A 14257-nucleotide genomic window follows, 5' to 3' on the forward strand; every position below is an offset into this window, starting at 1 on the left:
AGCTCCATCTGGCCAACCCCTCTGTATGTTTTCAGTTCTGCAGCGGACATTCAAACAACGGTGTGAACGCTTAAGGCTACCTCACCTTCCTGGAGGGGCCTTGAAACCTCAGTCTCGGCCACCCAAGCACAACATGGAGGCAAGCATCAACCCAGAAGACAGCGAAACCCAGGGGCTGAGGCACAACGGGGGGAACGTGGTGAAGGTGTACGGTGCAGGGACTGCCGCCGTCTGGCTCCGCACTTAGAAACAAGCTCCTCCTCAGCGACTCACACAGACCCTCTCTCGGAGCTGCCACTTTTGAAGCCGCCGGGCTCACCCCGGGCGGCTGCGGGAGGCGGCGCCCCGCCCGGCCGCACAACAAGCGGCCGCCGGCAGCAACGCCCACGTCCCCGCCTCAACCTGCAGCCTATGAGCGGGGAGTCGCCTGCCCGAGCGGTCGCCGGACCGCGGTCGCACCGCCGAGGACGGCGCCGCGCTGCCGTACCGCGGTCTCCCCGCCGCTCCGGGGAAGGAGGCAGAGCGGTGGGTGTCCGCCGCCGGGGGGAGGCGCGCGGTCGCCGCGCCCCCGGCCCTCCGCAAGGTGTCGCCGCGCGCAGCGGAACGCCGGCTCCGGCCGGGAGCTGCCGTGCGGCGCGGCGGGGCCGGAGGTGCGCGCGGCGGAGCGGGGAGGCGGTCACCGCAGGACGAGCGTTAGTTCTTTATAAAGCCCAGAGCGGGGGACGACTCCTCATCCCAGACACTTCCTTTATTCCTCTCCTTTATTATTATTTTTTTTCCCCTCCTCCTCGGTGCTCGCAGATAGAGCCGCCGCTCTCACGCAGCGCCGCGTCCCCGCGGGGCGGGGCGGCCCCGTGAGCCCCGCACCCCCGGGCAGCGCCCCGCGCCTCGCACCGCGCCGGAGAATAAAGAGCGAATGGGGCTTTTGGCGCCAAGCGGAGGCACCTCCCTTCTCTATGGAAATCAGGGGGTGGGGTTACGCCGCGCTTCCCCCTTTTTTTTTTTTTTTTTTTTAATGCTCCCCGGGTGTGTCAGCTATTTTTATTATTTTTTTTTTTCTCCCCTCCCTTCCCCCCACCCCGCCACTCCTCCCCCTCGCAACACCCACCGCCGGCAGCGGGGAGGTAAGAGGAGGAGGAAGCGGCAGGGTCTGGGCTGCCAGCAGCGGGAGGACAAAACCCCCATGAAATAAATACAATCCCACATCCAGCTGGGAGGATGGGACGGGAGCGGCAGCGCTCCGCCGGCCCTCAATGGGGGTTTCATTGAGCGGATATTTGGGCTGTCCTGCGGAGCGGTCGCACCGAGCTCGCCGCTCTCTGTAGGTGCCTCTTTGCGGCTTCGCATTTTTAACGGTTTCGTGTATTTCGGGAGCAGGGAAGCGCACAATGCTGGAAAGGAGCAGGGGGCGGGGCGGGGGCGAGCAGCTGAGCCGCGTTTCGGTGCATTTCATCAGAGCGCTTTGCACGGATTTGTTGTGTTTTTTTATTCCTCCCCCTTTTGCTCTCCGTCAGCTGTTCGCAACCCAGCACAGCGTTTTCCCTTCGCTGGGTCGGGACTAAGAACTCATTTCGGTATCAATGCTCGATGCAGAGGAGCATGGGGCTGCGGGTGAGCGGCCGCGGGTAGCGCGGGGGCACCGAGGTAAGGGCGCTGTTCCCCGGGGCGAAACGTGCGGCTCTCGTGTTAAACTGCAAAGAGGGAGAAAAACTTCCTGTAGCGAGTCAGGCTTTGTTGGGCTGTGTTAATGCGTTTGGTGTGCGTCCGTCTTTGCTGCTGTTGGATTCCCCTGATGGGGTTGCACGGCTCGGGGAGCCTCTGCTTTGCATCCTTTTCTCCCCACTACGCTGGAAATGACAAAAGGAGTAAACTTCCTTTGCTCGTGGTCGCGTATCAGGAGGGCTTTCTGCAGGGAGGCGTGCATCTGCCCGCGGCTGTGCAGCTGTGAGCGCTGGAGGCGGTCGGGCAGAGCGCGGAGCTCCGTGCAGGACCGGAGGTGTGCGTGCACCCCGGAGCGGCTCATGGCCGCTGCCCTGCGGCGTCCGAAAAGGTGCGTTGCATTCCTCCTTAACTTGTAAAGGCTCCTGGTTTGTTTGTTTTTCTTTGTTTTTTGGGTTTTTTTGTTGCTTTTTTTTTTTTTTGTTTTTTTTGCTATCTGTGATGGGACTTTTTTTTAATTTTCTTTTTTTTATTATTTTTTTTCCCCCACTACATAATCGGAAATTACAGGCGTCTTTCTTCGTGTTTTAATTGTGTTCGTTTCTTTATTTCCATTTTTTTTTGCTTTAGTTTCAGGTTCTGGGCACATCTTTCCTCTCCTTGGTGGAACTACCGTAAAATTCGCCTCTAACAAGAGCCCCCAGCCCGGGAATCGACACGGAGAGCCCCGCCATGCCGGGAATGATCAGCAAGAACCCAGATCTCGAGTTCGACTCCTTACAGCCTTGTTTCTACCCGGACGAAGATGATTTCTATTTATGCGGGCCGGACTCGGCCCCTCCCGGGGAGGACATCTGGAAGAAGTTCGAGCTGCTGCCCACCCCTCCGCTTTCCCCCAGCCGGGCCGGGCTGCAGGAGCACCCCCCGGGAGGGGCTCCATTGCCGTGGGGAGGGGCGGCCCTGGGGAGCTGCCGTCCCGCAGATCCCCTGGACTGGGCGTCCGAGTTGCTCCTCCTGCCCCCCGAGGCCGAGCTGTGGGGCGGCGCGGACGGCGCGGATTTCTTCGAGACCGGCCTCGGGGCGAGCAACAACCTCAACTCCATCATCATCCAGGACTGCATGTGGAGCGGCTTCTCGGCCCGCGAGAAGCTGGAGCGGGTGGTGAGCGAGAAGCTGCAGGGCAAGCCGCCCGCCGCCGCCCCGCCGCCTCCGCCCCCCGTTGTACCCACCGCCGCTGTCGCCGCCGCGAACAGCCCCAGCGCCGGTCCCGGCCGCGCGGAGCTGGGCGGCTCCGTGCCCGAGTGCGTGGACCCGGCCGTGGTCTTCCCCTTCCCCGTCAACAAGCGGGAAGCGGCGGTGCCGAGCGGCGGTGAGACCCTGCGTGGCGGCCGCCCGCCGCGTCCCGCCGGGGACAGCCGGGCCAGCAGCAGCAGCTCCGGGGACGACACGCTCAGCGACTCGGGTAAGCGCGGCGGGCCTCGACGGGGCGGGCGGTGCGGGGTGCGGGCCGGCCGGCAGGCGGCAGCAGCTGCAACGGGCGCGGCGGGGGCCGGGCCGGCCGCCCCACGGGGCTGGGTTCCCTGCGGGGCGGTGTGCCAACAGCAACGGGCACGGTGTGGTTGGGCGGTGCTGTGCGGCTCCTGGGGCTTCCCAACGTCCTCCTGCCGTCCCGGGGTTGTGTGTGCGCCGTTCCGGGGGCCGTTGTGGGGAGCGTGTGGTCAGGAGCGAAGGGAATGTACGTTCGGTGGAGGATGTTTACGGTGTGGGGAGGCTGGCAGCCCGCAGAGGGTCCTCGTCTGTACACTGGCAGAGCCTAAAATGCCCTCAGATAGCTCCTGTCCGGTTCGGTAGTGTAGCAGAACTGCGTGTGTAAGTGAGCGGTCCGTGTGATCGTCACCATAAACTTGGCGATCCGTCTCGGCTCGCGGAGCCTGCTGTCCCTTTAATGTCTGGTTTGACAGCTTTGGGTGAGGAAGCACTTCCAACAGCTGTCTTCTTGGCACTGCACCAAGCGCCGGCTTAAAGGGTCCCCGGCGGGAGCAGCTTCACCTTCTGCACTAGAACAAACCCAGCGATTGTTTCGTTTCCCGTCTGCTTTTCCACCAACCCAGGGCTGTGTTGTGGCTCTGTGTGTGCAGTTTGTGCCCCAGCTCTGCAGGTGTAGTAAAAATGAATGCATTTTGTATGAAAACTTTTCGCCACTGGGATTAGTTGGGTGGTAGCCCCACTTTTATTTAAAATTAGAAGTGGTTAAAGAAAAGGAGTTGGATACAGTCCTAATGGGTCCCTTCAAACTCAAAATATTCTGTGAGAAACAAACCTCATAAAAGTTCCCAAAGTTGCAAAAATCTGTTCTGTTGTTTGGGTTTTTTTTCCTTCGTTTAGTGCATGTTATATACATCTCTAGAACTATATTTGATTATGGACATTGAGCACACCCTGTTTTTTACCATCAGCTATTATATTGGTATTTCTAATGTCATATTTTGTCAATAAATATTAATGTTTGTTTTCTGAGAGAATAATATAAATTTCATTTTCCATTTTCTTTCTTCAAAAGATGATGAAGACGAGGAAGAAGAGGATGATGAAGAAGAAATAGATGTTGTGACAGTGGAGAAAAGACGCTCCTCCTCCAACAAGGCTGTTACCACCCTCACTATTACAGTGCGTCCTAAAAATACCACTTTTCCATCAGTCAGGACACAGCAGAATGAACTGATTTTAAAGCGTTGTGCACCAATTCACCAGCAGCATAATTATGCCGCTCCTTCTCCATATATGGAGAGTGAAGATGCACCACCACAGAAAAAGTTAAAAGCCGAGGTGCCCCGTCCAGTAAAACCCATGATCCAACCAAAGTCTAAGAGTTCAAGTCCTCGAAACTCTGATTCGGAGGATAGTGAACGTCGACGTAACCATAATATCTTGGAGCGTCAGAGGCGTAATGATCTACGGTCCAGTTTCCTCACGTTAAGGGACCACGTTCCAGAACTTGTTAAAAATGAGAAAGCTGCAAAAGTTGTGATTTTGAAAAAAGCCACTGAATATGTCCATTCCCTTCAGGCAGAGGAACAGAAGTTGTTGCTAGAAAAGGAGAAATTGCAAGCCAGGCAACAACAGTTGCTAAAGAAAATAGAGTACAAGCGGACTTGCTAAACTTTTTTCTTTCTCTTTCTCTCTTTTTTTTTCTTTTTTTTTTTTTTTTTTTTTGGCTGACCAGGACAGTCATTGCCACTTTGCACATTTTTGATTCTTTAAAAAAAAAATTGTGTTTTTTGACGTTAAGAATGTTGGTTTTACTTTCAATTCAGTCCCTGAAGTAATTGACAAACTTTATTATCCGGGTACGGAGCAAATGGATGTTCTTGCAAGAAGTTTATTGCAAGACTACCAAACAACAATGGACTGCCTTTGTTTTTCTTCTTAAGAACTGTAGATGGTGGATTTTTTTAATTTTTTTTAATTGTTGTGAGCATTTGGAGCTGCTGATGACATCTAGTTGAGTTAAAAACATTCATTCCTAATTTTTATGGTGCTTATGTTCTAACAGATGTTACTTTAGGGGGTTGGCATTTGTACCCCTCTGGGAATTTTCTGTAAATACCATCTACACACTTGCCTTTTGTACATGTCTTGGGTTATGAGAGGTGGCTTTTGCTGCCAGTATTAGACTGGAAGTTCATACCTAAGTACTGTAATACCTCAATGTTTGAGGAGCATGTTTTTGTATACAAATATATTGTTAATCTCTGTTATGTACTGTACTAATTCTTACATTGCCTGTATACTTTAGTATGACGCTGATACATAACTAAATTTGATACTTATATTTTCGTATGAAAATGAGTTGTGAAAGTTTTGAGTAGATATTACTTTATCACTTTTTTGAACTAAGAAACTTTTGTAAAGAAATTTACTATATATGCCTTTTCCTAGCCTGTTTCTTCCAGTTAATGTATTTGTTAATGTTTGGTGCATAGAACTGGGTAACTGCAAAGTTCTGTGTTTAATTTCTTCCAACGGTGTACATTTAGTGCTGCGTCTTATAGCACTTTGAAATACCTCATGTTTATGAAAATAAATAGCAATTACATGATGTGCCATTTACTATTTTTTCTTTTAAATGAAATTCCTTGAAATAAAGTCTTTAACTTTGCAATGTTTATGAAATAAAAAACGTAGTCCCATATGTAGAGATTTGAACTCTAAAGGTATAGGTGATGTTTTACAAAAAGCCACTCAGAACATTACTATTTCTGGTAAAAAAAAAAAGTAATTGCAAGAACAATTTTCCTGTTCTTTCACAATTGGTATGTCTCTTGTGATGTCAGAGTCTTTGCAGGGGATCGGCCGTATCAGTTAATGGAGAGACTTCAATGTCTTGTGAAGGCTTCTGGAACATGGACTACATAGTGAAGTGTGAGAGGGGCTAACAGACTTCAATTAATGTTATTTCTTGTCTAGCCACAGGTCCTCTTTTTTTAGTACTCTGCTAGGTGACTAAAAGTTGACAATCCTACTGAAAATGAAGTGTGGAGAGCTGTGAAGCCTGTGTCATATGGCACATAGTTTGGAAAGAAATTGGTGGGTGGTCATCAAGTGATGTGGTGGTGTTTTGTATGACGGAAGCAAGAGTTGACTGAGATAACACGAGGCATATTTTGGCAGTTGTTTGAGATTAAGGCCCTATTTTATTTTTTAGACAGTACAGATGCTTCTGATGTTCTCTTTCTCCATGCCAAACTTGAAAAATAAGGTATAGATTGGTGAACAAAGGATGAATTGAAAGAAGCTAATCTAGGACATGTGATTCTTATTTAATCATGATGTACAGGGTTTGGTGACTGAGCTACAGATCATCTCATTTGCCATGAAGTAAGACAAGTACAAGAGCAAAGTCACCACAATAACGTGTGCCATATGTCCGTGCCCTACAGTAACTTGGTGTATCATAGCCTGTGTATTCGGCTCCCAGTCCCAAAAACAAAGAGTTAATCCTAGGTTTCATTGCAGCAAATCTTTATCTTCAACTGGCACAAATTGGTGTAGTGCTGCTTGGATTCAGCAAGGCCTACGTGACTTTTATAAATTTCACCTGAATATGTACATTTAATATGTATCTTCTCCAAATCAGACTTGAGAGCTCCAACAGTTCCACAAACAACCTTTATTTCTTTCCATTTTTGGTGGACATCTGGTTCACATCCTCCGCTCAAAGCAAGAACAAACTACGTGAGAAAAAAGGTTGCTCAGGGTCAAACAGCCAAGTTCTGAATGTCTTAAAAGGATGGAGATTGAACAGCCAGACGACACTTCCAATTTTTGACTGCCGCGACAATCAAGTTTTCCTGATGCTCCTTCGGAATTTTCTTTGCTGTAACTTAAGTCCATTGCCTCCTGTCTTTTGTGTTTAACCTCAGAGAAGAGTCTGACTCCGCCTCTGCAACCCTCCATTAGGTAGCTGAAGACAGCAATTACTTCTCCTTTCTCGAGGACGAACCCAGTTCTGCCCCGTATTGTTGTGTTAGTGGAGCACTTGGAGTATAATAAAGGTGTCAAATACTTAGCTTTGTTTGGAAATCGAGCACAAATTCCCATTTTGAAATCCTTTTTCAATGTGCAATCCTTTTGAATTCAGTGATAAGCGTCCAACTGTTGTCAATGGAGATAGGATCTGCCCCATCCACTACAGGGTACTGTGATGTTTTCTGCTGTTGGGTGAGTTTATCTTTTCTTCCTCCCACTCTCCCAAATTCTGGGGGTTAATAGGTTTGCTTTCACATTGTTGATGCAGGAAGCAATTTGTTAATGGTAAATGCTTTTGTAAACAAATTCAGGTGTAGGATGTTATTAAACTGCAATTGTTAAATAGGTGATAGTGGTTTTAGATTCATAAGAAAAAAAAGGTGTCAGAAAGATAGCTTTTGAAAAGAACAGAGAAACAGTAGATTTAATAATTTTTTCAGTACTTGAAGGAGTACATAGAGAAGTACATTGACACATAGCAACAACCAGAACAAAAGATCCTGCTCCAAGCATAGCTAGAATTAAAAATTATTAATGACTACGTCATGTAATGAATGGAGAAACTATTCAGTCTGTTGTTTTGTCTGTTTTCAGTATACATACCTTGCATAAAAATCTAGAAACGTGGAGAAGCTGTTAGAAAACTTGACAAGTACCTAATAACTGGTTATTAAAAGAGGGTATTGCCTATTCCTGAAGGGAAAACTGAATTAGAATAATCACAATCTTATCTGATTAGCCATAAAAATTCCCAAGTTACTTTTCATACAAGATTGAATCTGCTGATAGAATCAGATGTATCCCTCCCAAATCACATATCACAGAGGACAATCTCGTCTCGCTTTTATCTTTATTTTCTTAAAAGTACCACTAAAAGTACAAGGGACTTCAAGCACCAAAATGAAATGATTCCCCCATAAACCAGTGTAAGTAAAATACCAGCGGGAGAGCATAAAAAGGTGAAATGTGTTAATGATGTCATTACCACCAGGTCACTTGTTACCATGAGTGTGAAACAAAGTGCATTTCTCAAACCCCAAGCTGCTGTTATAGCAACTTATCACCAACTCTTGGCAGAACTGCTTGAGTTTTCATGATGTGTAAGATTTGCAGAAGTTACATTAGCTCCCGGTAAATATGCTGATAAACCAAGCTAGAATAAAATGACTTTAAATGGATCCTGTTCTTAAGCCTGAGTTTCCTGACTTGTGACTGTTTTAAATCAGATTAATTTTATTTAAAGGTTTAAGTTTAGTATAATGAATTTAACTACTTTTTAATGTACCATACTATTTATCACACTCTTGGCAAATGCTTCATGATTTATAACTGAGCTCCCTTCTTCTCCATGTCTCTACTTCCACTTTTTTTTCCCCTTCACCTTTCTACTAGAAACTGGAATTTTCTCTCACAAGCCCAAAGCCATCAAACTCAAAGAGGATTTGAGGTTCACCCCTGTAAAATAAGCAGGGATTTCAGTAGAAGCATGGGATACACAAAACTTCCAGAAAGCTCACTGCAAAAACAATAGCCATGCTAATTGTAGGACCAGCACAGCAGTGTTTGCTGGAGTACCAATGAACAAAGCACTAGATCGCCTCAGCAGCTTGCCTGAATTCAGAGCCCTTGAGCCCAGACAATCTTTCTCTTCTGCTGGGCTACCTTTTCCATTCTGCCACTACAAGCTGTTTTTTGCTGCCCGTCTGCTTGTGCTGAGCCTCCAAGGAGGCGTGGCCATAGCAAAATGGGTATTTTGCTGTTAGGATGCATGAGGTGGGAATTTCCCCTATCTGCAAATCTGTAATTCTCGTCCAGCTTTGTGCCTCTTCTTTCAATGAGCATGTATTTTAGCAACAAGTGACTCGAATATAGTGTGCAACAAGTTACTCTTCATCTGTGAACTTGGAAGATCCCTTTTATGTGTGCTTTAGGTATAGACTAACATATATGTTGCGTGCATCCAAGGAATTCCCTATGTCAGTTATAAACCCTACTAAATAAAACAAAATCTATATTTTGACTAAATAAGAACACTGGCCAATTGGTCCTTTGAAGAAAAAGCAAAGAACTGTATTTTGTTTCCCACTGTATAATCACCGTGTGACACTCCTAAACAACACAGAAATTGAAAAATCAAACACATCCACAAAGTAAGTACAATTAATGGCCAATATTTTTAAGTGTCCTGGTGAAATGAATGGATGTGTAGTGTGCATCAGACATAAATGAATTAGGCCTATTAACTGCTAATCTCTGAAGTGTTGAATTAAATTTAATATGCATAATCATTGTTAGGCTCTGTGTATGCTATTACAGCTGCTCTATTTGTGATCTGTATTTCCCATGATATAGATCTTCCATCTGATACTGTTTAGGTAAGTGGAAACATTTTCATTTTATGATAAAATAAACTTGTAATTTATTTTTCACATTCTATTCAATCCAATTTCCCAATATCATCTGTCTGCATTAAGTATTTACTGCTTTCTGTCTTTTATACTTCATGCATTTAGGGAAATTAACTGCATTCTGTTATTTGTCTGAATCAGGTTAGAGTGTATTCTTGTGAACTGTTATATTAATAATTGCTCAATAATGACAGCTGTCCTGTTGTTCAAAAGAACAGTGTCTAAGAGCTAAATATGGTCCAGTCTTATGCTAGAGGTAGCATAAATCATGGTTTTGACTTCTTCTTAGTTACTTTTCAATCCACAGGCATTACAAGCATGGCACTCTCTCAAGCACCTAGCTTCTTACCTTCCTAATTCTTCTTATATCAACAGGAGAAACACATGGGTTCTTCCCAGAAGACATCTACATTCAGATGTAGAGCATCTACATTGGATTCTTACTGGAATGGGTTCAAACATTCCTCTAGAGTGTGGAGAAAAAGTGATTATAGTGTGAAAGTGGCAGTTATGGGAACTATGTTAACAGCTTTGTTACTGCTGCTAGGTACCATCAGTTACTTGACCTGTATCTGATGTTACTTAGAAAATGAAATTTAATGATTTGGATTGCAGGTTAATAAATGTATTTATTACAATAAAATAGTGAATGGATGCAGGATTGTAAGTATACAGTTAGTTTAATTGGCATATTAATTTTAGTTGCAATTAAGTGAAATATTTCAATGGCAGCTACACTTTTGTGCTTCCAAACACCATCAGAATAAGTACGTACTGTTTTGGAATTAATTACGTAAGTGATGAGGGAGCTATACAGTATCATATACAGAGTTTGGTAATGACTGGTAGCTAGGAATACTTATAAAATCTTTTTAAACCACTTACATAATTGCTTTCTTTTAAACTCCTAAGAACTTAAATCTTTTTCTAGTTTTTGTGGAAATAAGTAAGAGGCATTAATTTCAGGTATTAACACCTAATTTCAGGTCCCTTGAGTCCAACTACTCGTGTCTAAAACCCATTTTCTTTCACTTATGCGTATTAAAGGTTTTTTTAACTAATCAAGTTATCTTAAACCCTGCTAGTTCATCTTTTCTGCAGCATTCGTATACTTTTTGCTTTGGTCATCTACAACAGCATCTCTGTAACTTTAGTATCTTTGTATTCCTTTTTTCCTTTCATATATTCTGCTTATCATCAATGTACGACAGTATTCATCACCACGAGATAACTTTCTGCATTACTGATAAAGTTTCCTAAAATATCTCTTATGTTATGATATTGCATGGTGGGAAGACTTTATTTTATCCTCAAAACCTGCAAAGTTTAGTGACAGAGCATGCTGATATATTTCAGATGTTTATATACTGACAAATTATAAATTAAGTGGAATGGTAGTACAACTCACATTCTTTTCAATGTAAAGAAAAGAAAGACACCAGATGTACATTTAGAAAAATCACTATTAACTTTTGCAGCTAGATCTGTTATATATTATATCATGGCTCTAACAATTCCAGTGTTTCTATTCAACTGTTTCCACAATCTTACTGCAGTAGTCATTTTTTGATTGGCAATCTATTTCACCTTTGCTAATATGTGAAATCTATCTACATCTTAATGTAATTTTGTTATTTAAGTCTAAAACATAGGGTCCTATTCTGTGAGCTGCTGAACACTTGCTCAGTTGAGGGGTTATTAAGTATGAACCCAAGACATGTCACAATTTATAAAGGAAAACTGTAGATATGCCTACAATGCCTACAAAGTTACAGTGCAGTGTATTTTACACTCTTTCTCTCTTTTAAGTCCCTTATTTCTTACTGGCATTTGTTTTTGAAAGGCCAACTTATTATAATGAAAGCATGCAGTTAGAAGAACTGAACAGGCATTAAAAATATGCATAAAAATTAATACAGTTTCTTTTTTTTTTTTCAGCAATAGAAGGCTTTCAAAGACTGGATTTTGTTCTTCTGGAGTAATAGAAGGATATGCATTAAATATTAACCCAGAAGCAGTTGATTTACTCATAAACTGCTTCAATATAGAACATTACATTTTTCTATCCTGCTTTTGGTGTTGACAATATGCAGTGCTTCAATGCTTCAGTTATGTAAACATCAGTGAAAATAAACAGCAACTAGAAGCGATCAAGAGTAAGCCGTCTGTCCTATCAAATTTCATTTTTTCCTCTCTGTTAATCAATAAAAACAAAAAACTAAAATAAAACAAATAAATCTTGGCTGTCTAGTATTTTTCTTACCAGAACTCTAATTTTGAATCTTCAGGATTCAGTCTAGTAGCAAGCATCAGAGTAAATAAACGCTTTTGATTGATCCGTGTCATTCTACTGCTTTCTAAGTGCCTACAACTTCAAGAGTGCCCATAATATAAGTGTTAGCACTCGTGTTTCTCTCAACTCTCAATGTATGAACTTCTAAGAGATTGGTTCTGGAAATATGAACTGAAATTCAGGACATACTTTAACAGAAGCAGAGGGGACACAGGGATTAAACCACCACTAGTAGTTAGAGAAAAGATTAACAGCTGCCAAGGACTGATTTAGCACTTCTTTGGTCCTATTTAATGTCCTATGCATGTGATAAGGAAGCCTACCTTTGTGAAAAATTTTAGCTAATATTGTCTGAGTTAAACCCTAAACCCAGACAAGGGAATAAATTCAGTGCATATTAATATTTTACATTAGAAAAGAGGTTCCTAAACTTCGTGAACAACCATATTGCAACAACATCCATCCATGTGTATTTTCAAAAGGATGTATTGAGCTGACCACCTTACTAAGCTGCAGATTGGATGCATGCACACTTTGGGAGTCCAAGCCAGGAAATCTAAACTTACTTTAGAAGAAAATACCTTGATTTTTCTTCTGTTGACTGGGGAGTAATGACTCAGGAAGGGATTTTACTTGTGTATTTGTTCTGGTTGCCCAGAAAACAGAATAGTGTAACAGCTCGGGAGTCAATAGCTTTAGGACAGATTATGCCATCTGAGGAGCCAGAGTTTTAAAAAAATTGAGAAACCCGATTACAACTGTGCCATTGTACATGTGGAAAAGTACTGGAAGTCCTTCAATGTTTTGTTGTGACCGCATGTAGATACAATTTTTAATGCCCTAAACCTCCTTAATCAAGATCTTAGTTTTAAAAATTGTTATTAAACATCTTTGCACAAAGTATTTTTATATTTGATATACCACAAATGTTGCCTACATCTCAGCAATTATGCACTATGATTAAAGGGTATAATCTCTCAAGAGAGGTTTATAATCATTTTAATTACCCTGGACTTAATAAAAGGAGTTAAGGGATTTAATAAAAGGGCATTAAGAGATTGCCAAAGGGTTAAATATATATATTTTTATAAGAAAAATCGTAAAGCTTCTGTGGCTTTGAGGTGGGAAGGTGGGAAGGCTTAGTGGGAAAAGAGGAGGAGGTGAGCAAAAGTCAAGACGAGGATTAGTGTCAATTAAGCTTCCCTTTGAACCTCCTAACTTGCATATGTAGAACCTGACACAGCTGAAAATATTTGTAATTTCCTGAGCCACAATGGACCAGAGGGATTGGTGTACAGCTCTCTGACCCAAAAGAAACTGCAAGGGAGCAAAGGAAAGACAGAAAAATTGCCAACTTCTAGGTTAGTGCTAGGATATTTTAGAGCTTATCCAAGGGAGAAGATCTGGAACAAATGAGTCAATAGATGCCTTTCTCAGGCCCCAAACATTTCATTTTGTTTTTTATCTATCTTTGAACAAAACAAAACAGATTCTCTGTCCTATTCTTCATCTTCTGCTCTTAAGTTTCAGGTTAGCATAGAATTTCATTTATTTCTAGTCTTCTGAAATATAATAGTTGTAATTATAGATGAGAAGATAAAAGTCAACCAACAATCAGACAGGAAATTCTACAGCTCTTACAAAACAAGCCAAAATCCAATATATACATCATCCTACACATACCTACAACATACCTACAACATTGCCACACTTTATCCTTATGCTGAGTCAAACCTGAAGCCATATACAAAGAGGTAAGGTGGAGATCCAAGTATGGATGCTTGGAATAAGTCGAAGAGCAAATAAGTACAAGTCATCTTGAAGGTTTTGTTGACTGTAAGTAAAATGATTTGTTTTGTTTTCCAGCTTTGATTAATGCATTTATAATGTGTTTTCTGTTTTGTAAAACTACAGTCCTCCAGTGTCAGGATAAATCCTTTCTCATAGTTGTGGGTGTTCTTGTAAGCCTCAAGGGCAGACATACTGTACAAGGGGTCATGGAGGAGTGTCTTTGGATTTACAATGACAATTTTCTTCTATACTGCATCCTAGATAGGCACAAACTCCTTGGATAATTTTGTATTGGATAATTTTATATGATCATGTATAATATCCATTTCTTATAATCCTTTCCCCTTTCCCTCTGTTGCCAGAGACACCAGAGAAATCTGGTGCTGAAGTCAGCATTCAGAAATGGAACTTAAACACAAGAGAATCAAATCTGTACCCACCTCTTATCACTCAAAACGAACAAAAAAACTTCCATGGGGCAGCATTTTTTAATCCAAAGCATGATTTTTTCCCCACTTCTTTGTGATGTGCAAACCAATAACCATTTAAAAATATTTTTTGAAAGCAGTTACTGGAG

General features: G+C 43.1%; 1 protein-coding gene across 3 annotated transcripts; it reads left to right on the forward strand.

The window, feature by feature from the left end:
• The first annotated feature begins 1021 nt into the window (after positions 1–1021).
• Positions 1022–9163, forward strand: MYCN (MYCN proto-oncogene, bHLH transcription factor). Of its 3 annotated transcripts, none has more exons than XM_031610981.2 (3): positions 1022–2050; positions 2290–3121; positions 4220–9163. In XM_031610981.2, exons 2-3 carry the CDS (start codon positions 2392–2394, stop codon positions 4816–4818), a joined length of 1329 nt encoding a protein of 442 aa, XP_031466841.1. In that variant the 5' UTR covers positions 1022–2050; positions 2290–2391; the 3' UTR covers positions 4819–9163. The 3 variants fall into 3 exon arrangements, with proteins under 3 accessions (XP_031466841.1, XP_031466842.1, XP_031466843.1); XM_031610982.2 differs by having other exon boundaries at positions 1022–1644; XM_031610983.2 differs by having other exon boundaries at positions 1022–1321.
• The last annotated feature ends 5094 nt before the right edge of the window (positions 9164–14257 follow it).

Source organism: Phasianus colchicus, chromosome 2, assembly GCF_987193195.1.
Source record: "Phasianus colchicus chromosome 2, bPhaCol1.hap1.1, whole genome shotgun sequence".
NCBI lineage: Eukaryota > Metazoa > Chordata > Aves > Galliformes > Phasianidae > Phasianus > Phasianus colchicus.